Below are 23,667 nucleotides of genomic sequence, written 5' to 3' on the forward strand. Positions count from 1 at the left end.
ATCTTGACTTCTCATCCCAGGGTCCACACACCAACTATGCTATGCCCCTGGTGCCGGATCCCTTACAAGGTTTTCTTGCAACAGTTAATTGATCTCAGTTTGATCGTCCTCATCAGGTGGTCAGTTCCTGCTGGAAGTTCTCTGTGGTGAGAGAATCCCTTTCTCATTATAGCAGAGTGCACAGAGGCACAACACAGCGGATTTAGTTAGGCATGCGTGTATGCTGAGAGTAAAGTAACTTGGGGCCAGTTCACAGTTTCAAATGAATATAAATGGTATTTATTAGAGAACTCCATTCTAGATAGGAAAGTGAGGAGTTAGGATCTCTAATCTATCTATCTAGCTGGATGCAGATGGATTCTGCATCCTCTCTGCACATATGGTGCAGGGAGAGGAGCTTGCTTGCATGTTGCAAGGTAGTAGGGCAGGTAGGGAAGAGAGAGAGGAAGGAAGTTAATCCCTAAGAGTAGCAATCTACATTTCAAAGGGATAGTGTCAGAGCAGTGGAGAAGGGATGACCAATGTCTTGACCCTCTAGCCCTCTGACTTACTAGTCTGTCCTCCACTGTCTGAGACAAGAGACAGCGCAAAGTCCTTCACTTCCAACAGTTCCATCATGCCCCATTCCCCCACTCTGGCCTTTGCCCCCTAGGCCCTGACAGGGCACCACAAGGGTTGATTTCAGCAGTTGCTCGCTTTCAGCTTTACACTGCAATGTTCCTCTTTAGCTTTCCAAGACATCATCATTCCAGCGGCTGCCGGGACACTCAGCGTTCTCGTTGCTGCTTTGTTTTTTGCAGCTGTTTACTTCTACACAAAAAAGAAAAGAGGTGAGTGAATGAAACGTCTGGAAGCTTTTCCCGACTTTTCTGGGAAAGCTTCCAGAAGCATTTCCAGAAGCAACTGTCCTCCTTTGCTGCAAAGAGTCGGGTTTAGTTGTTAGCATGTCAGACTTGGACTGTGGAGACCTGGGTTCAGATTTCCACTCAGCTGTAAAAACTTAGCTTTACCTACCTCACGAGGTTGTTGTGAGGATTACATGGCAGGATGGGCAGGGAACCAGGAATGCTTCCATGAGTGATTTAATGGGAGGTTGGGAAAGAAATGTAATAAATACATTAACATTAAATTTAAAATCATTCCAAGACAAAAAAGGCACTTAAATTATTCTTTATTAATCTTGCCTTTTCTTCTCCGGTGTGTATCTTAGGTATGAACCAGTGCACCTCAAGGTCAGTAAAAAATTAAAATAGTATATCATTTGTTTTCATAGTATTTGGGGATTGGTGTGTGTGTGTTTTTAATTTTTTGCTAAGCAGGGTCCACTCTGGTTACATTTGAATGGGAGACTACTTGTGTGAGCACCACAATATGTTTCCCTTACGGGAAGGGGCTGTTCTGAGAAGAGCACCCACATGATTGCATGCAGAAGATTCCAAGTTCCCTCCCCAGCAGCATTTTTGAGACAGAACTGAGAGAGATTCCTGTCTGCAACCTTAGAGAAGCCGCTGCTAGTCTGGGTAGACAATACTAAGCTAGATGGACTGAGGGTCTGACTCAATAGAAGGCTGCTTCTATGTTCCTATGTAAGTTGCAAGAACTTGGCCAACAATAGCAGAACAATGCTTAAAATGGTCTGGATCCAAAGAACTGTGCAAGTAGTTCTGCACATGAGGCAAGGCTACAACACCTGGGGCTTTTTAGTTTAGAGAAAAGATGGCTGCGGGGGGACATGATAGAGGTCTACAAAATCATGCATGGGGTGGAGAAAGTGGATAGAAAGAAATTCTTCTCCCTCTCACATGACACCAGAACCAGGGGTCATCCAATGAAACTGATTGCCGGGAAATCTAGGACCAACAAATAGAAGTCGAAACTTTTTCACACAATGCATAATCAACTTGTGGAACTCTCTGCCACAGGATGTGGTGACAGCCAACAACCTGGATGGCTTGAAGAGGGGTTTGGATCACTTCATGGAGAAGAGGTCTATCAATGGCTACTAGTCTGGTGGCTGTGGGCCACCTCTAGCCTCAGAGGTACAGTGCCTCTCAATACCAGTTGCAGGGGAGCAATAGCAGGAGAGAGGGCATGCCCTCAACTCCTGCCTGTGGCTTCCAGCGGCATCTGGTGGTCCACTGTGTGAAACAGGATGCTGGACTAAATGGGCCTGCTTGGGCCTGATCCAGCAGGGCTGTTCTTATGTTCTTATCTTCTAACACACACGATCACTTGCTTTTGAGCCCACAAATTCTAGTCAGTGATGTAGATTGAATTCATAGTCACACACACACACACACACACACACACCAGATTTCAGTCTCCACAGCCATCTAGGGACTGGGATAGTTAACAGCAATATTTTCTTTTCAACGGCCAACTCCCTTTCCTTAGCACTCTTGGACTGTCCCATTCTAACCCTCACTGCAGAGGTGATAGTGGAACATCCCAGTCTACAAGTTCTGCTTCTCCACATCTGGGCCTTTGGGGCTGGTGTTTTTCTAAGAGCAGACCCTGAGGCCACATTCCAAACTGCTTTTTGAAGCGGCAAAGCCTATCCAGGGCAATTCATTTCATGACTTTTAAGTTCGAAGGGGCAAACTGTCAAGCATCCTTCCTGGGCATGCCTGGAGTGTCTGCCTGGAGTGTCCTCTTTACTTACTCCAGATGAGTTCTGGGGGTTCAAACTCTGTGCCAAGAAATGTCAAATCCTACAAACGCCATCAATTATGCAGATAGACAACTCTGTTTCTGTACATAGTTAGCTTTCCTTCTGTTAGAGCCAAACTATCTACAATGTGGGGAATCCAGGATCAGACCTCTCATTGGTTTTATTTTGTTCTGTTTCATTTTAAAACAGCGGCAGAGTCTCTGAGTTTGATCAGAGGGTGTGGAGACGTAGCCACCCCACCCCCCACCCCCGGGCAACATTTCCCTGATCTAAATTCCCCCACCAACAAAGGTGCTATGTGCTGCCTCCAATTTGTTTTTTCTGCATTGAGGCTAATTGTGGCTTTATATGAGGAGGAATTTAGATTGGGAGTAACTATTTAGATAGGAGAAAAGGACTAGCAAGATTTGGGACCTTCCCCACAGCTCAAGCCCAGCCCATCCGAGCCCTCTGAAGTGGTGTGGGAAACTGGAACATAGGAAACAGGAGATGCTGGGGGGGGGAGGGATTTGGAGCCTTCTGCATGCAAAGCAGATACTCTAGGTCAAGGATTCTCAGTGTTGGGTCCCCAGATGTCATTGGACTTCAACTCCCATAATCCCCAATGAAAGGCCGCTGGGGATTATGGGAGTTGAAGTCCAATAACATCCGGGGACCCAACGTTGAGCATCCCTGCTCTAGGTAATGTACTAAAATTAAAATTAAAACATACTAGTAATGTACTAACCCCTGCTAACTTGGCAAAGAGGCACCTTTTAACGTGGTGACTCTCTTTATTTAGCAGGGGGAGAGTAACTGGCCCTATCCACCCCTAGCACAGTACTTCCAGTGACTGTTGCTGGTGTCTATCTCATGTTTCTTTTTAGATTGTGAGCCCTTTGGAGATAGGGAGCCATCTTATTTATTTGTTATTTCTCTGTGTAAACTGCCCAGAGCCATTTTTAGAAGGGCGGTATAGAAAACGAACGAACAAACAAACAAATAAAATGACAGCAAATGCTCACTGAAAAGCTTTGGTTCCTTCCAAAAGGCCATAGGAATGCATGGAATTTCTGAATGACTGTTGGCCATTTGGAAATTTGGAAAGAGGAACATCCTGCCTTATACCGAGTCAGACTACTGGTTGCTCTAGCTCAGTATTGTTTACCCAGACTAGCAGCGGCTTCTCCAAGGTTACAGTGTCTCTCCCAGCCCTATCTGGGAGATGCCAAGAAGGAAACCTGGAACCTCAAGCATGTGGATGCTCTACCAATGAACTATGGCCCTACCCCCTAAGGTGAAAATCTTACAGTGCTCACACATGCAGTCTCCTAGACTCCCATGCAGTCTCCCATACAAATGCAACCCTGGGCAGACCCTGCTTAGCAAAGGGGGCAATTCACACTTACTATATCGGGCAGCAGTGATATAGGAAGATGCTGAAAGGCATCATCTCATTCTGTGTGGGAGATGGCAATGGTCAACCCCTCCTGTATTCTACCAAAGACAACTACAGGGCTCTGTGGGCACCAGGAGTCGAAATCAGCTTGACGGCACACTTTACCTTTGCCACAAGACCAGGTCTTCTCCCATGAGAGTGGTAGGGAGGTGCATCTAGTAGACATGGAGAAGGAAGAAAGGGCAGAAGGAGCAATTCTATAGACTGTCGCTACCCGTACCTCTCGTGATCCTCATTCATATTCTCTTGCCCTTTATTTCCCTTTCTGCCCCTCCCTCCTTCTAACTTGCACTCCTTTAGTGCAGCAACTTCCCTCTCACCCCACCTTAGAGTTCCTCAAAATCTAGAGGAACTGGTTTCGTTGGGGAAAAAATCTGGTTTCGTTTTTAAAAAATACAAAAGAATAAATGAGAAAAGTAAGCATGCTTTATTTTACTGGTGATATTTTAGGCATGAGTGTGGGATTTTTCAAGCACATAACCTGGGCTGTCGGATTTGTATCTGGGAGGGGGAAACAAAAAGAGGGCAGCAGCTCAGTTATCAAGATCATGCCCTGAATATTGTTAAGACATGTTAACAGGAGATAAAATGCTGGTTTCCACCCTGGGCTAATTTGTATTATCTGTGCTTCTTCCTCAGCCTTAAAGCCCCCTTGCCAGAGAATGAAAGGCCTCCTAAGCAGGTATGAATGACGATATTGTTACATGCTCTTTCCCCAAACATTACAAAGTTCTATCTAGGGTCAGCCTTTTACACTCTCAGTTTCAATGTGAAGAAAGAGTTCTAACATGCACTGCTATCCTAAGCATGTTACTCGTCTAATTTCTCTGCAGCAACTCAGAAGTAAATCCTGCTAATTTCAGTGCACTTACTTGCTAGTAAGTGTGCCTGGGATTGGAACCTTGGGGTATTTTTTGCAATATCTACTTATTTATAAAGATACTAGTGGAGCAAGTCACCTTAAGTGGTGTAGAGGGGAAATGCTTGACTAACAAGCAGAAGGTTCCCAGTTTGAATCCCCGCTGCCACTATATCGGGCAGCAGCAATATAGGAAGATGCTGAAAGGCATAATCTCATACTGCGTAGGAGGAGGCAATGGTCAACTCCTCCTGTATTCTACCAATGACAACCACAGGGCTCTGTGGGCGCCAGGAGTCGAAATTGACTTGAAGGCACACTTTACCTTTACTAGTTGAGCAAGAGAGAACAGACAGATGCCCAGAGGGCCAGCGTTTCAAGAATCCTTGGAGCCAGCCCCCTGAAAGCAAACAGCATTCTCTTTGAGCCTCTGCCACTTCAAGCTTCTTCCTGCTGGGCACTTTCTAGATTACGAGGGCAAAATACTTTGGCTTGGCAGGATTGTATTGAAAACGACCCCCAGAATCTCAAACTCCAACAACAGGGAAATACAGCTACGTTTTTGCGACGCATGGTGCATGCAACACTGTCGCATTATAACGCAAGGATAAAGTCTGAAAGAAGGCATCGGAAACGTGAACGGCACCTTGCTGACAGCTCGGCTACTGCGGTGTCACACACTTAGCCGGTCTGTAGTGACCCTGTTGTAGGGTTTAATCCGGAAAGCACCCTGGTGTGTTGCCAAAAACCCCAACCACCACCCTGACACTTGTTTTCCTCTGGCTACATTCCAACTGCCACACAGTTTTGAAGAGCTCCCTTGCAAGCAAGCAGGGTGTGATGGTGGAATAGCAAGGCTGGAAGTGACCTGGGGCAAAATCTGAAGTGCAGCCACTTCTCTCACCACTTCCCCCCTCCACTGCCCCCCTTCCTTCCCCGATTCGCTTGGTGCCTGCCTGCATAAAGTAAAAGGTAAAGTGTGCCGTCAAGTCATTGTCGACTTCCGGCACCCACAGAGCCCTGTGGTTGCCTTTGGTAGAATACAGGAGGGGTTTCCCATTGCCTCCTCCCACACAGTAGGAGATGATGCCTTTCAGCATCTTCCTGTACTGCTGCTGCCCGATATAGTAGCAGTGGGGATTCAAACAGGCAAACTTCTGCTTGTTAGTCAAGCATTTCCCTGCTGCCCCACAGCCTGCCTACCAACAACAAATATTTATATAACGTTTTTCATCAAGAGTTTCCAAAGCAGTTTACACAGAGGAATAATAAATAAAAAAGATGGCTCCCTGTCCCCAAAAGGCTCACAATCTAAAAAGAAACACAAGATAGACACCAGCAACAGTCACTGGAGGTACTGTGCTAGGGGTGGATAGGGCCCGTTACTCTCCCCCTGCTAAATAAAGAGAATCGCCATGTTAAAAAGGTGCCTCTTTGCCAAGTTAGCAGGGGAGTTACCAGGCCACACTCATCAACTGGCTCCGGGGCATCTGCAGGTACCTGCTGCCTTGGTGCATTGCACGCCCTTGCACCGTGGTGGCTACTAATTCCAGGGGCCTTGAGCATCTGCCAGCCAGCACAGACCACCCAGCAAGCCCTTCAGCTTTCAAGGCCAATTAGCTGCTTTGGCGGAGACGTGAGAGGTCCCAAGACCCCCAAGAGTGGTCACTTGCCTTGGAGATGGGGAACTGATGCTGCTTTAAAGGCTTGTATTGCCTGCCTCAATAGTTTCTCATTGTGTGGTACACAACCCCCTGGGGATACATGGGGTGCAGGCAGAGGGTGTGGGGTGAGGGGAAAGAATCCCAGCAAGGAGGATGGAGAGAAGAGGGCCTGCTTGCCTCTGCTGCTGCTGCTGCTGGGTCCTGCCTAGAATTAGCCTTCCTCCTGCCCTCTTTTCACCTCTCTCTCTCTTGCCTCCTCTGCCTCAAACCAATGGCCAAATAATTGTGCACTGCCTTATGTGCAGCACTCTGTCCCAGCAATAATCTGGTGCACCACCCTTGGCACAGCACTGGGTCCCACCTTTTGGCCAGCGGCATTACTTCTAGCCCGGGTACGTGCTCGATTTTGTGCACCTCTGGCATAAGAGGCATGATCATTACCCATCCTCGTTCAGACAGCTCATTCCACAGCCTTATCTGTGCAGTCTTGCTTCCAACAGATGGCACTCAGTACTGTAAATGTAAAATCCACTGGGCAACTGAGCACCTTCTTAAATTTTTCAGTCTGTGCTTCTTAAAAGGTTGAGATGCATCGGTCTCTCTGGATGCCTGCCTGCTCCCTCCCAGCTGGGCAGGAATGAGGAAGTCCCAAGCAATGGGTTTCCCCATGCAGGCTTCATTCACATATGCCGGGGGTAGTGTGGGGTCCCAACACCAGGCACGAGCTCCCATGCTATTGAAGGCTCATGTGAATGGGTCTCAGTTCTAAGCAGGATTGTATGTACTCAGTGCTAAAGAAACTGAAATCCTTTACCAAGAAAAGTTCAGTTATTCAGCCTGCATAAATTATGTACATCCTTTTACTTGCATAATTGATTCTGCCTTTTTTTGGTATTTTGCCTGCTGGAGACTATGTAAGTGACTCAAGCCCCACTCCCATCAACTGGAGATTTTAATGTTCACCCTTTATTTGTTTTTACATTTATTTTTACATATATACCCCACTCTTCCTGCAAGGAGCCCAGAGTGGTGAACGTGGTTATGTTTATCCTCACAACAACCCTGTGAGGTAGATCAGGCCGAGAGAGAAATAACTGGCCCAGAGTCATCCAGGGAGCTTCATGGCTGAATGGGAATTTGGACTCAGGTCTTCCTGGCCCCACCCAGTCCAACACTCTCACCTCTGCACCACACCCTTTTGCCTCCAAGACTTTAGCAGGCATTCCCCAATCATTTTCAAGCATGAAAGTAAGGACTAGAAACTTTATTTTTAGTCAAAAAAGAGAGACTCTCGGGAAGCTGTATTTGGCACCCAGCACACCCTCCAGGTTTTCTGAGCTTCTGTGGAATGGTGACCCCTCAGTGTCCTGAAAAAAAAAGAGCTCACCCATTATTTTCTTCCAGACCCTGCCTGATAAAGAGGTTGTCTATGCTGACGTGAAGCTCTCCGTCCCCAGCAACCCACAGAAGCCCAAGCAAAGCAACCCAGAGGAGCACTCTGCATACGCCACCATCCGGGTAGCACAGCCTGCCACTGGGTAAAGAGAGAAAAGGTGGCTTCCCTGCCTTGGTGCCAGTGACCTGGAGTGCAGCTCGGGAGGGACCGGAGCCTGGAGTCGGGCTCAGGACGGGACACAATTTCCTAGCCTTAAAAAGGCAGCGGGAGGCAGCCCAAGGTCTCGCTGTGTCTCCTCTCCACATCAACCCGTTTCCTCCTTTACCCTCAAAGGAGCCCTGCCACCTGCAAACTGGTGGCATTACACACATGTAAGAAGGCCTCGATCCCGGCTGCAGGTGGGGCCTTTTCTTGCCAACGGATTCAGACTTTTTTTTTTTTTTTGCAAGAAGTTGGAAATGTGGAGGAGGCCGTGGGAAAAGGGAGCATCCTTGTATTTTGTCCGCCCTGGAGCCAAGCACATTTGCACTGCCCATTTGCACTGCCCTGGTCATTACCTGATGACTTACACACGTACAGAAGAGACCCACCAGGCTGGGCCAAGCAAATTAATTTGATTACGAAGCAAGCAGAGCGGGGGAGACAGTTCTTCCAGGAGGCTGAGGAGGTGAGGGGCCGTATTTCCGAAGTCGCTGATACGAACAGGGTGACGCATCATGGCAGAGACAGTTCTGGCAGCATCGCTGAGAGCAAGCCAATAGCAGACGCCCTCTGGACTGGAGTCCATCTTGTCGGCAGCTGGCGGGCCGCAAGCAGTGCTGGGAAGTTCCCCTCCTCCCCCCTCTATTTTCCTCCCTTTAATATATTTGTAACGGTTTCATGTGTTTTCCAATGGATGATCTTTAAGATGAATCAAAAGCACAGCTTCTGTGGCAGCCTTGCTCACGAGCTCTCAGGAGGCGAGTGAAGGATGGACCCAGGCAGGTTTATCCGGCTGAGCTGGCTGCAGTAGCTCCTAGGTGGTTAATCGCTCTTCCGGAATTGGCCCAAACATGTATTAATGTGCCGGGGGGCGCCAAACAAGGCGCAGCGGCCTCGGGTTCCTGACAGCTCTGGTTGTACCTCTCTCCCCCATTGTGCTCCACACTGATGAGAGCTGTGCTGCCTGCAGGCTGGCCATTCATCAGGTAGAGCTAAGCTCTACCTGATGAATGGCCAACCTGCGGGCAGCTTTGGGGAGGAGAGCTGGTCTTGTGGTAGCAAGCATGACTTGTCCCTTAGCTAAGCAGGGTCTGCCCTGGTTGCATCTGAATGGGAGACTTGATGTGTGAGCACTGCAAGAGATTCCCCTCAGGGGAAAAAGCTGCTCTGGGAAGAGCAGAAGGTTCCAAGTCCCCTCCCTGGCAGCATCTCCAAGAGAGGGCTGAGAGAGATCCCTGCCTGCAACCTTGGAGAAGCCGCTGCCAGTCTGTGAAGACAATACTGAGCTAGATGGACCAAAGGCCTGACTCGGTATGTGGCAGCTCCCTATGTCCCAGCATTAATGCGGCCAGGAATGGAAGCAACAGGCAACAGGCAGGCTGCCGGGAAGCAGAGAAGACAGCCGGATTTCATCGGGCACCCCCCTGGCTTGTTAAGCTGAGCTGTGGCCGGCCAAAACCTTGGGCTCCCACTCATTTGGCAAGGCTGGCTCCGGTAGCCCTAGCAGCAGGATTCCTTGGCCTTAGGAGGCCCTCTGCCGCCCAGAGAGGATGGGGCAGTTGGCGTCTCCACGGGGCCTCCTCCGCCGGGGGCTCCTTCTCAGGGCAGCGGCTCTTCTGCTTCTTAATTGCATTAAAACTGCCCTTGTGTAGCACGGCCTCACAAGCTGCCTTTCTCGCCGGGAGCCTTTAATCACACTCAAAGCCGGCTGGAGGGCTCTGTGTGCGAGCCTTTGCACGTTCCGCGCGGCAGATGGCAAGGGAGGGCTGCGTCTCACTCATGCGGCCCTTTTAATTTGCAGAAGGGTGGGGAGGAAGCAGAGAGACTCTTCTACGGCTCGCCTGGCTGCCTGAGAGGCAGATCCATGCCTCCTCAGCCTCCTCCGACTCCTCTGCCCACCCACCCCCCAGTCTCTCTCACACACACAGAGCCAACCCTAGGCGTTCTGGTGCCCGCCCCCCCCCCCCGAAGTACAGAGTCCCGGTTTTAACTTGAGCTGTGCGGGCTGCTGATTTGTAGGATCGAATGAGCAGCCCAAGCGGATGAGCAGAAGATGACTAGTCTGCACTGGCTTGAGGATCCAGTGGGAGGGAGTTCCCAGTCTATTGGGGGGGCCAAACGCTAACCCTTCAGAGATGGAAAAAAGGCTGCTGTTAATTGGCAAATCCCGCCTGAGACCATTTCTTTTTGGAACTGAATGCTAAGGCCGGCTGTTCCAGCTCAAGAGAGGGAGGGCCGCTTTTGAGACCAGCTGTTTCTTGGGGCTGAGGTGCAAGGAGCAAAGAAGACTGTGTGTTTTGCGGTACAGATTGTGCAGCAGGCCCTTTGGGGAGCAGGGGGTGCAGGATTCCCTCTTACACCCAACTTCAGGGGTGCAGTACAAGAGGGAGAGAAAGAATAATGGGCCATGCTATCGCCTGGCACTGCTTACGCGCCCCTCCCCTACAAGAACAGGTGGTCTAGGCAAGAACCTAGGTCTGCTAGTGGATGGGCCAGGCCTGCACGCACGCACGCACATGCGCGCACACACACAGAGTATGCAATCTGGGCTGGCACCATAGGGTATAGCAGAGGTAGGGAACAGCTCCATTGAAACAAAGGGCCACACCTCCCCACATGAGCCTGCCCACTCCGAGTGCATCATCAAAAGACAGGGCCCTAGTTTAGTGGCAGAGCATCCCCTTTAAGAACATCAGGACAGTCTTGCTGCTGGATCAGGCCCAAGGAGGCCCCTCTAGTCCAGCCTCCTGTTTCACACAGTGGCCTACCAGATGCTGCTGGGAAGCCCACAGGCAGGAGTTAAGGGCATGCCCTCTCTCCAGCGTGTTTTCCAGACTAGTTGCTCAAAAGCAGCGAAATGTTCTGTTCAGACAAATCACTTTCAAAATGTAAAACCTGAAGCGGGAACAGTCTCGCAAAAACTAACAACCCCCCCCAAAACAAGACCCTTTTTACGCCAGATAAATGACGTCGTAGCACTAAGTCACAGCAATTCAATTCAAAACAAGGCACCCGACATATGAACGGCACCCTGGAGCTTTCATCAAGGCTGCCGTGTCACGGCACAGGAAGGGTGGAAGCAGACTTCAGAGATGTGCCGTGACTCCGTTGCAGGGTCTAGTCCGGAAAGCGCCCGTCTGTGGCTCCCCTGCAACTGGTATTTTGAGGCATCCTGCCTCCGAGCTGGAGGCGGCCTATAGCCCTCCGACTAGTAGCCATTGAAAGACCTCTCCTGGTTCAGTCCCTGGTAGTCTTGTCCCATGGTGTTTTCCCCACAGCAGGCTTTACAGTGAGTTTTCTGCAAGGATTTACTGTGAGTTTGAAGTTGCCCTCAAAAACCAACACAAAAAGTGGGGGTTTTCTTACCCTGGCTATAAACTGGGCTATACTCTGAACGCGAGATGAAAACCCTGAATTGTGTGTGAAGTGCTCCCCGATAGCTTGCAGGGACTTTGGGGTAAATCTGGCCAATATGTGAATGCACCCCCTCCATTCCGGAGGAGATGTGGGCTAAAAGCCCTGTGTGCAAAATGCCCAGGTACTGCTGGGAACAGGCCGGCTCTTCCATGAGAAGAGGTGAAGCGGGAGCCTCAGGCATCCTGCCCACCACTGCCCACAGGCATTGCTTTATCTGCCCCCCTGCCCCCTCACTATCCCCACTTTCCGTCCCCCCACTTACCGGCCTGGCCCACCACCTTGACTGTGATGCCAGTGACAGGGGAAGGGGCTAGCCCTTCCTCCTCTCTCAGTGGCCACACTTGCCACTGCTTTGCTAGCCACCTAGATGGCTTTCTCTCTTGCTCTCTTCCCGTGTGCAAGCAAGCCGAGGGGGGAGAGAGGAGGAAGTGAGAAAGAGAAGAAGCCATCCAGGCAGCTAGCAAAGCCGTGGCAAACACCCTGCAGCCAGGAAGTGGGGAAGGGCAGTACGACTCGAGTGAGACTGGCTGGCTGGCCCTTGCTTCTGACGCCAGCAGTGCGTCCCTCTTTGCCCTTCCTCCCACCACCCTTCCCCACTTCCTGGTTGCTGTACATTTGCCTCCACTTTAGTAACTGCCTGGGTGGGTTTTTCTCTCGCCTTCTCCCACCCACACTTTACTTGTGCACAGAGCATGAGAGAAACAAATCCATCCAGCCAACAACCAAAGCAGCAACAAATGGACTTGCATGGCATCTTCAATCACCTGCAGCTTCCTGTGTTCATTTAGGCGGGCCTTCCTACCCATCCCTTGAAGACTGGCTGGTGGGAACACACAATAAACCCTTCTCCGCTGCCAGGGCCGGCTTTTCCTATGAAGCAAGAGATGCGTTGCATCGGAGCGCCACCCACTGGAGTCTGGGAAGGTGCATGAGAGAAACAAATCCATCCAGCCAACAACCAAAGCAGCAGCAAATGGACTCGCATGGTATCTTCAATCACCTGCAGCTTCCTGTGTTCATTTAGGCTGGCCTTCCTACCCATCCCTTGAAGACTGGCTGGTGGGAACACACAATAAACCCTTCTCCGCTGCAAAGCATCCAGGAGATCTGGATGGCCCCCTCCTGATGACATTCCAGAAAAAGCCCAGGCTTCTTCGTTGCCTTGGCCTGCTGGGTGCTTGAGCTGGCCTGGATGGCTTCTTCTCTTTCTCACTTCCTCCTCTCTTCCCCCTCGGCTTGCTTGCGCACGGGAACAGAGCGCAAGAGAAAGCCATCTAGGTGGCTAGCAAAGCAGCGCCTGTCCCCCTGTGGTTATGTTTAGGTTGTTATCTGCTGCCTTCTGCTGAGTGGTTTCCAGACAGTGAGCTTTACACTGCAAAAAGTTGTGTAAACTGCAACGTTTTGTGGTGCCGATTTAAAACCACAGTTGAAATCTGTTGCCTCCTACAACGGGCAAATACAGCTTTTTTTTTTTTTTTTGGCAATGCAAATGCGATGTTATAGGGCTATAACACAGCAATAAAACACAAAAGAAGGCATTGAAAATGTGAACGGCACCTTGCTGACAGCACAGGGTCTGTGAGGTCAAGACACAGGCAGTACGGAAGGATACTTAAGGGATATGTCTTGAGACTGTGGTAGCGGGCAATCTGGAAAGTGCCTGGATGCGGCATGGCTGGTTTGATTATCTGTGGTTCTTACATTGCAAATTGCCTTGGGAGCCTCTGTGCCGATGCAGAAATGAAAGGTGTACACTTTTTTGTAAATAACAACAAGCCTCTAAATTATGAAAGCAAACGATGAAGATGATTTACAGTTTACATCCAGGCTGCACAACTTCGACCCTCCAGCTGTTGGACTCCCACTCACATCATCCCTGACTATGGCTGGGGCAGGAGATGATGGGAGATGGAGTCCAACAATAGCTGGAGGGCCCAAGCGGTGCAGTCCTGGTTAGGGATGTGCACGCTGGCTCGATTCGAACCATGGTTTGAATCGAACCAGCCGGGTTCAGGTGGTGCAAGTTTGAACCCGAGTGGCCCTGGTTCTTAAAACCAGTTCGCAGGCTGGTTTCGCAGGATTTTCAAGGGGTATATTTGTGAAAGGGAATCCGGTAAGGATTCCCCTTTACAATCAAGGGCATTCGCTATAGTAATTGGGAGGGGGGAGAGAAAGGATGCCTTTAATTTTGAGACAATGGGGATGGTGGGGATGGCAGAGGCAGTGTAGACATTGGCCGCGGCTCCTCCAAACCCTCTCCCACTGGCCTCCTGAAGAGCAGCCTGGCCTGGCAGTGCCCCTGTTTGGGCCTCTACACACAGACAGAGGCCCAAAACAGGTCGCAGCCTGGGCTGCTCTTCAGGAGACCAGGCGTGGGGTGGGGGGATTCCCCTTTACGAATATACCCCCCGAACCAGCCCGCAAACCAGTTTGGCTGAACCCAAGACCGGACCGGATCAGTTCGAATCCGGTTGGGATTTGAACCGAACTGGCCAAATGGGCAGCTCACACATCCATAGCCCTGGTTGACACGGTGCCCTCAATGTCCATGGCCCTTTACAAAGAAACATAAGCAACAAGAACAATAAAAGATGAGTCCTTGTCCCAAGCAGCCTACAATGAGCAGGGTAGACAAGAATACACTCACCATGAGTTTAAGAGATTCTGTCTATGAAATCTTCCAAATGGAAAGCAGGGATGGGCATTTTCTATCCAGTGTAACCATGGACCCACATACAGTGCAAGGACCAGCTGACTCCAGAACATGGTGCTTGTACTGTTTCTGTCCTTCTGCAAACTGCATTGACTCTCCTGGAGACCCTCTGTGGCTCCTGAGAACAGCGCCAGTGCAGAGCAATGCCTCTTATGTCAACGTTATTATTAAGAGTCAGGGAGGCTTTCCAGCAGCATCACTGAAGCTTTCAGATGGGCAGAAACATCAGGGGAGCCCTGCTCTGGAGCCAGCTGATCTTTGTGCTGTATATGAGTCAGAAAGTTCAGCAGTTGTCAAGAGTTTGGGAACAGGCATGCTCAATGGCATACCTACCACTGGACAAGGGAGAAACAAATGTCCTCTCCTGCACCCAGCAAGTGAACAAAATGCTCTCTGGCTGGGAGCACGAGGCATGATCCCTTGCCTGCTCCTTTCCAGCTAGCAAGCAAAGTGCCATCTGGGTGCGTGCTTGATCTCCCTGGCTTGAGCACCCAACCTGCCCTTCACTTGCTGGCTAGGAAGGAATAGGAGAGGAGCCACGCGACCCCCTTCCAGGTGCTGGCCAAGCCTCTGGATCTGACATCTGATGGAGGGGGCCAGGCTGGTGTGTGCACAGCTCTAAGTCAAGGGCTTCCCTAGGCCCCTGCTCAATACATCCAAGTTTAAGCTTCCAGAGGACTCACAGTTGGTTTTGCCGCGGTAGACTCACACAGTGAGTCTTGTGGCACCGTAAAGACCAGCACATTTCTCTCAGTAAAAAGGTCTTGTGGACATCATCAGATGGAGGAAACTGGAGTCCAGGAAAGCGCAGGCTACTATGACTTTGCTAGCTTGGAGGTACCACAAAGATGGGTCATTTGTGTCTTAGCATAGCTAATGTTTAAATGACTTGGTGAAACTATATTGTGTGTTCACGTGAGACAACATTTCAAACATTTATTAAATAAAGGAAAGAATGGCCAGAATCTAGGGTTGCACAGAAGCCCCCTGAGAAATTTAACTTAATTATAGAAACATTTGTTTGGCTTCCCTTGAAAATTCTCAGACCTTTTCCCTTGGGAATAGCCCCGGAATTTGCATTGAATTGCACTTTTTCAGCCTTTCTGTTCCAACCCTACAATATACTGTACAAGATGGAAAAGAATGCGAAGAGAAGTAAGTGAAAGACTGGGACTGTTGGAGACCCCTGGAGCCATGGAAATGACGTCCAGCCTTATCTCCCAAAAATGACTAATAGCACTATATATAGACGTGACAAATGTGAGACAATAGTGCCTAAGCTGCATTGCCCATACAAAATCACCTCCCTCTCTTTCTATAATAACCAGGTCTTGCATTGTGTTCTGTGGGATTTCAAGTTGCAGTTTGGAACACAGTATATCAGCAGCTCCAAACCCTGGGTCTCCAGATGCTGTTGGATTTCACATCCCATCATCCCACACCCACAAGGGCCTTCAGTTGTTGTAGCTGGTGATGATGGAACTTGTAGTCCAACAACAACCAAGCTTGGGAATCCCTGAGGTCTACGAAAGTCAGAAACATAAGAGTGTTCAGTGAGTTTAGGCCCTGTGCTCCATATAAAACCATCTAACAATCCAATCTAGTAGCTGCCCTAGAGGTGTGGAACACACTTCCTGCTGAGATTAGAACTGCTCCATCCCTGTTGGCTTTTAGGTAACAACTAAAGACACATCTCTTCAGCCAAGATTTTTAGCTATTTGGTAGTTTTCATGGGTATTTTAATTTGATATGTTTATATGTTTTAATTGTTAAAATTTCTTGGTTTGTTCTATTGTTGTAAACCACCTAGAGACTTCGGTAGTGGGCGGTATACAAATATGTTAAATAAAATAAATAATAAATAAATAATAGTCAGTTCTAAAAGTCTATAAAAGGACAAACTAAATATGACAAAAAAAAACCTGTCCCAGGTGGAATGCACAACATATTCCCCCCACCCCCCGTACACACAAAAAGTAGCCACAGGATTGAGACTATGGCATGACCCTATGGCCTTGATCCAAATTGTCCCCCACTAAAGCCATGGACGGGGAAACCTACAGGCATAAAATGGCTAATAGCAGGTACAAGAAGGCCATTTAAGACAGGGACACGGAGTCCCGCACAATTCAAAAGGAGGAGCAACAGAACAAAAGGCGACCACATCAGAAGATTAAAGCCAATTATCAGTGGCCATGCAGATCAAAAGGGCATCAGAATAGGGAGACCTTGACCTGGCATCTAAAGGAAGAGAGGGAGGGAGTCAAGAGGATATTCCACAATAAAGAGTTCCATAAGATGGGTATCAACACCAGGAAGGCCCTGGTCTGTCCACATCTCTCTACCAGCCATGAGTTATGGAGCAGGACCTCCACTGAAGATCTGAACCCCCAGGTCTGTTAATAGGGGAGATGATGTTTCTTAAGATAGCCAGGTCCCAAACTGGCTGAAGTCATCTTCAGAAGCCCTTCCTCAAATAGAAGGATTTAGGGATGTGTGATCAGTTGGAGCTCGAACTGGGTTCGAGTCAAACCAGCCTGGTTCTACTCGTTCAAGTTCAAACCGGCCTGACCCTCCACAAAGTGGGGGAGGGGGCAGTCTGAGTTTGAGCCAAATCAGGCCCAGTTGGGATCAAACCGGTTCAGCCCAGATCGACCAGTTCTAGTGCTTGCAAAGGGGAATCTGGTAAGGATCCCCCTTTACAAGCATCAAGGGAACCCTGCAGGGTTGAAAAGGGGTGGTGGGGGGCAGGTGGGAGGTTACATTACATGTCGCCACAGTGGCGCCCCTCCTCAGGGTGGTGGCAGGGTGGCAGCAGAGGCTCCCCCGGGCCTCACCGGCACTCCCCCCATCAGCGTGGGCCAGCAGGGGCCTGGTCCGGGCTTCCTCCTCAAGGATTCCCTTTTATAAGTATCCTCTTTAAAAGTCTTCTTAGAGTATTCCCAACTGGTTCGAACTCAGACCAACCAAACCAGGCTGGCTCAATTTGAACCGTGGTTCGAACTGTGCCAGCTTGCACATCCCTATTGGGGGGTCCTAGTAGCATAGATTTACCCCATGCATGAGTAATTTATGCCTCGCACTTTGTCTCTCGCCCTGGACTTCCACCCCATCCACCACCTGAGGGTTTCTGGGCCTGGGACCATGAAACAGATGGAGACCTTGCCATTTCCCTAGCCCTTTTAAAATACCATTTTAACAGAGTTTAACTCTAGCCTGATTCAGACATTGTGCTGTATGAGTGTACAGATGTCTGTACACTTGAAAACGTGTTTGTGTGAAGGACTGTACCTGTGTTCTTTTATTGTCCAGGGGTCAGGCTTCTCAAACTTGGGACCCCCAATGTTGTTAGACTACAACTCCCATCATCCCCAGCCCCAACAGCCTTTGTAGTTTTAGTTTGAGAACCTTTGGTTTATGTTGATTGTTTAAATCTCAGACTCTGCCCTGAGAGTATTAACACTGAATGGTGGGAATATCGGTTTTCAGGCTCAATCAATCAATTGTGCTTGGAACAACCCTGCTGCAGAGCACACTTAGCAGAACGGGTTAATCCTGCCCTCCCTTCCACAGCCTTCTGCTTATCCCAACAAGGACCTCAGCATGTCACTCAATCCCATTTTGCCATGAAAAGAGCTACACACGTTGAAAATAGAATTTCAATGAATGCTCAGATGAAAACTCAGAAAACTTCCTTGTGTTGGTCATTGCCTCAGAAGCAATTTTTCCTTGGTCTAGTTATTTCCCATAAGGGTTACTGCAAAGTAGTTTGAGCCAAAGAATTGCAATTGCTTCCTCCTGACACTTGCTCTGGCCAGAAGGGGGTTTGATATTGGCTCCCTCCCTGCTCTGCTCACAGACTGTTGAGTATTTGACATAAGAGAGATTTTGTGTTGGAGCTACATAACCAACACAGGGAGGAGAGCTGGTCTGGTGGCCATGAGCATGAATTGCCCCTTTGCTAAGCTGGGTCCACCCTGGTTTGCACTGGAATAGGAGACTTCATGTGTGAGCACTGTAAAGCACTCCCCTCAGGGGGTGGGGCTATAGCTCAGTGGAAGAGTACCTACATGCTTGCATGTAGAAGACTGTTGCCAGAACAACTTATTTGGGGGTTGTAGTCAGCAACCCTGTATGTGATTTGGAGCAGTGGGCTTACAGCCTCCCTCTTGGATACCTGAGCTCATGGATTGTGAGCTCTGCATATGCCCACAGTTGGCAAACAATGTAATTTGGTCATTTAGCACAAGAAAACACAGGGACAATGCTACCCAAGGTCAGAATAACAAGAGACTGCAGGGAGTTATCCCCATAGCCTCTCTTTCAAAAGAGACAGAAAGCTAGCAAAGTAGACCCCAGATCAAAGATGCCTCCATAAAGAAAACAGTAATTTCCCTTCTTGCAAAGAGAAGTAGTCTCTTTGAGTAACAGCAGGAGAGAGGGCATGCCCTCAACTCCTGCCTGTGGCTTCCAGCGGCATATGGTGGGCCACTGTGCGAAACGGGATGCTGGACTAGATGAGCCTTCTTGGGCCTGATCCAGCAGGGCTGTTCTTATGTTCTTTCTTATGTCAGTAGCTTTGCTACTACAACTCCCACAATCCCCTGCCACAGTGACCAATAGCCAGGGATTATGGGGGTTGTAGGCCAACATCTGCAGGAGGGCCAAAGTCGCAGCCCTTTATCCAGGGGATAAAGGAGGCCATTTCTCACATTCCTGGGGACAAATATTTTTGAGCTGATTTCTACCACTGACTCATAATGGTTAGAATGTGGAACTTGGGCTGGGGAGATCTAGGTTCAATGTGCCACTTGGCTTGTGACGTTCATAGAAACACTTTGGGCCAGCCCTTAGCCTATAGCAAAGGATTATTCTAAACATAGAGGACTGACCCTATACCATACTCTGCTCCTGGGATGAAGGCTGAGAGGAATAACAATAATACTTCATGAAGAAGAAGGTCTGGGTGCAGCCTACAGCACCTTCTGTGCACCACTGACTGGTGCCATTAATTGTGTGCTGCCCAGAGATTTGCATATGGGGCAGTATAGAAATGCGCCCAATGTGTCCTGTTAGATGTATTTTATTGAATTTATCTATTTTAAAATTTCTAGTCTGCCTTTTGCAAGCAGCCTCTAAGGTGATGAACAAAACTGATTCCGCACATAGATGGAAACAAATAGGTTAGGTGGTTAACAAATTAGCCCACCTGCACCTCAAATGCTCATGCACCCGCTATCTTGAACTGGGGTGGATAACACCATCACAAACTATGCCATTGAGGCATCCCTGTGTGTCCCTACAGCTGTAGCAAATTCGGTTCAAATTGAACCAAATTCTCCAACTGGTCCTTCCCTTACAGCACCTCTAACCCATGGGCCAAACAGGACAGGTATGTTTTTAAAACCCTCCTAAAGGCTTCAAGAGATTGGGGCAACCCAAGCCTCCTATGAGATGGAGTTCCAGCACCTGGGCTCTGCTACTCCAATGTGGCTCATGCCACATGCACATCAAATGAGCTTTATCTAGTGATGGTAAGCAGAAAAGATCCCTTCCTGAGAACTTTAGTGGATGATAGACTCACATGGGCGTAAGCAGCCTTTGAGAGACCTAGAGCCCAAACTATTTAGCGCAGGGGTAGGCAATCTTGGCTCTCCAGCTGTTGTTGAACTAAAACTCCCATTATTCCCAGCCAAAATAAAATGTGACTGGGGTTGATTGGAGTTGTAGGCACCAACAGCTTTAGAGCCAAAGGTTGCTTACCCCTGATTTAGGGACTTAAAGGTAATGAACACCAGCCTGAACTGAACCTGGGAGCAGATGGGAAGCCAATGAAGTTCGAATAAGATTTAAACTGTATGCCCAACAGAGAGACATCCATCAGCAGTCTGGCTGCCACATTCTGAGCCTGTTGCAGTTTCCAAATGCTCATCTAGGGCAGCCCCATGTAGAGTCCATTGCAAAAGCATCTGTAGCAGATTAAAGCCTTTGTCTCAGAGCAAGCTCACATGAGGGGAAGAAAAATGCTGAATCATCCCTACTAAGCTGCATGACTAGGCTTCTCCTAAAATGTTTCTGTAATTGTTTTGGTAGGATCAAAAAGCTGCCACCAACACCCACTTATCGACAGTGGTTAAACCCCTCCCCCTGGGCTTGGGGTAGAATCCCAGGGAAACTCTCTTTCTTTTGCTATTGGAAAAGTACACAAAAATCCTCCATGTGCAAGCCTATACATGGTGAGAAAACTGGTAGTTGCTGAATGTCTGAAGATGTATTTGCACCAGAGCGAAAACCCCTTTTCTCCTGAGTTAAAAACTCTACTCAGAGAGGCTTGTAAAAGAAAAAAAAATAAGAAAAACAGTTTTGTTCAAATGCTACAGACTGCTTCCATCTTAGGTCCTCTCAGATTTTAGTAACAGGTAAAAATAGTAGGTTATATAAATACTTCAAAAAGCAGCCTGAATGATGTTGGGGTGGCACATTTTAAAAATTGTGGTCACCCAGTTGCAAGGAACAATATAAAAGCACCTTTAAAAATATAAAAGCACCTTTAAAATCTTACAGTCTTTTGCCACACCCTGGCTGGATGGGCAAAGGCTAGTGTTTCTTAGCTTAGTTACATTACAGGTAAACAATAATAGATCAGTATCAGGGATATACAAAGGGACTAAACAAACTTTCCCTATAGTAAACTTCCCAAAGCCAAAGCCCTGGCTTCCTTTGTCTTTAACTCACAAAATCCTGGATGAGAATTCAAGCCCCTGCAGTTCTATCTTCCAAGAACTACAGTCATCTTCAAGCAGCCATCCGCCCTGGCCACATGTGTTCCTCTCCACACCCCCAGGCAACTTCTTCTCACAAACAAAAACTTCCTCTTCTCAACAGCTCCCTAGGTCCCACCCACCTGGTGTGCTGATTGGCGGAGCCCTGGAGTTCACCAGCCTGTCAGTCAGGACAGGGTTGACTTCTGGTTAACTCTTTAGTGGGGAGGGGTGGCTGATCACTACAGCGCCAATGGGAATGGCCAGGGCTGCACAAGTGACAAGGGCCAGATGTCACAGAAGGGAAAGCTAGAAGTTACCACTAGCTGAGTAACTTCTAGCTGAGTCTTCCATGTCTAGGGAAGAACAGAGATCTTAGCTTTAAAATCTGTAGATTTTCTGATGAGTAGTAAAACTTCCATCAACAAATGATCAAAGATTGCCTCCTGATAAATGTAAACTTTTAAAACACTTTCTCATTTAGTTTCAGCTTGGGCAGAAAACAAGTGTTGCTCTAAGAGCATAAAAACCCCACTCAGACAAGGGAATCTCACATAACTTGAAAATCTTGCAAAAACATTCAACTCACATGACATCCCATCTGGTGCATCCAGTTTCCCAGTGTCTGGAAGGCTTTGATGATTCTGAGGCCACTTTTCCTTCCCCACTTTGCTCCTTTCAGTGTTTTTAAACCAGTGAGGGTCTGAATGCCATTTCCATCTGCTAGTGTTCACCAGACAGACATAACATCCATAAAGATGCTACCTTGGGGACGGTCATACAAGGGTTGGAGAGGCCATGATGAAAATTGCAACTGAAAAGGAGAGAAGACATTTATTTATGGCTAGACAGTGTGGCAAAAGGGGAAAGTTGTGTGACACGTACACACAACCCAAAAAGGGCTCCAGACCCTCAAAGCTAATGCAAGATGCATGAACTATGCTCTCAGCCTGAAAGGTTGAGTTAACACTTCTTCAGTACATTGAGATGATTTGTACATACAAGATGGTACATTCCAGAGCATAGAGGTACACAAAGATGAGCACATCTGCTCCAAATGTCCTATTTGTCAGGGTAAAGGTAAAGTGTTCCATCAAGTCAATTTTGACTTCTGGAGCCTACAGAGCCCTGTGATTTTTCTTTGGTAGAATACAGGAGGGGTTTATCATAGCCTCTCCCATGCAGTATGAGATGATGCCTTTCAGCATCTTCCTATATCGCTGCTGCCCGATATAATACCAACGGGGATTCAAACCAGCAACCTTCTGCTTGTTAGTCAAGCATTTCCCCGCTGCGCTACTTAACGTGTCAGGGACAGTCCCTATTTCCTGGTATCTGGCCCTGATAAAACAGTGGTTAACATCCTGACCACTGAAGCACAGTACACACGTTAAGATGCTCTGTGGGAACCTGCTGGGAGCCCTCACAGAATTCTCCCAGTCCTTCTAGGCACATGCTCTTGTGCCAGAGGGCTAATACTGCCTAGCATGGCTTGCGCTCCAGAAGTGCTCTGTAAGACTGGAAACCAAGTGCTCTGTAAGACTGGAAACCCATTGCTGACCATCAGTGACATGTTCCTGATCTTACAGAACATTTTTGGAGCATGAGCAGCACTCGGAGTAGGGCTGTACATGTCCAAAAGAATCAGATCTGATCCAAATCTGATTTGATCTGATTTTGAAAATATCGGAATCAAATCCTTGGGCCCCCGGGGTGTTGGATGTTCAGTCAGAGTAGGATTTCCAGTTGGAAATCTGACTTGACGTTGGATTGTTGTCTATAGAGGTCAATAGGGAAATAGGGGAGAAAATCAGGAAAAATAAAGGGCTGGGCTTAGCATTTCAAAATTTGGCAGAGGTGAAGTACAGGATGGAAGGACTCTGTGTCATGAATTTGAAGTGAATCTGACAATCCTTCCATTTTTAATGATTTTTTTAATGAGGTGTGCTTGCACAAGAACACCATTCTGCCGTTACCAGAATGGTGCTCTTGTGCAAGCTCATAACGCTCTGATTATCTTTATGTTTCAAAATGGCAGTTTCCACCATGTTGTGCTTCCAACAGTCTGACATGAATTCCAATATTAATTCTTTCTGACATGCTGACATGAATTTTGACCCAATATTGAGGACATGATATCAGTTCAAAATCTGGCCATTTTTTGGTGGGGCAGGGTGGGGTTTACCAATTGCAACAATGTTGGATCAGTTCCAATTCCAGCATTGCCAATCTGACTTTGCACAGACCTACTCAGGAGTGTTAGCCCTGTGGCACAATAACACTCGTACAGGGGGACTGGGGGACTTGTGCAAGAGTGTCTGGTTCATTCCCAGAGAGCATCCTTGTTGGGGGTTGTTCATTTTACCCCCAGTAGGTAAACAGCAAAGCACTAAGGAAGACAGCACACACTCCAGTTACAGAGTAGGTAGCAGAGGATGGTTTCGTTGATGCAGCTATTTAGAGAAAACACATGGAGACTCTTGTAGAACTAAATACTAAGTATTTATTGGTTAAGTACATTTGGGTAGGAAAGTCCTAATCTGATTT

General features: G+C 48.3%; 1 protein-coding gene across 2 annotated transcripts in view; it reads left to right on the forward strand.

Annotated features, from left to right (window-relative positions):
* The window catches only part of LOC128324198 (signal-regulatory protein beta-2-like), a 31,081-nt gene extending 22,176 nt beyond the window's left edge, over positions 1-8,905 (forward strand). Inside the window, exons 4-7 of one of the 2 annotated variants that reach the window (XM_053248432.1) lie at positions 729-830; positions 1,211-1,232; positions 4,749-4,791; positions 8,037-8,905. In XM_053248432.1, the coding sequence (XP_053104407.1) occupies positions 729-830; positions 1,211-1,232; positions 4,749-4,791; positions 8,037-8,174 (305 nt within the window). In that variant the 3' untranslated portion in view covers positions 8,175-8,905. The remainder of the gene's footprint in view (positions 1-728; positions 831-1,210; positions 1,233-4,748; positions 4,792-8,036) is intronic. The other variant, XM_053248433.1, reaches the window with a different exon arrangement.
* The last annotated feature ends 14,762 nt before the right edge of the window (positions 8,906-23,667 follow it).

The sequence above is a fragment of the Hemicordylus capensis genome, chromosome 4 (assembly GCF_027244095.1).
Source record: "Hemicordylus capensis ecotype Gifberg chromosome 4, rHemCap1.1.pri, whole genome shotgun sequence".
Classification (NCBI taxonomy): domain Eukaryota; kingdom Metazoa; phylum Chordata; class Lepidosauria; order Squamata; family Cordylidae; genus Hemicordylus; species Hemicordylus capensis.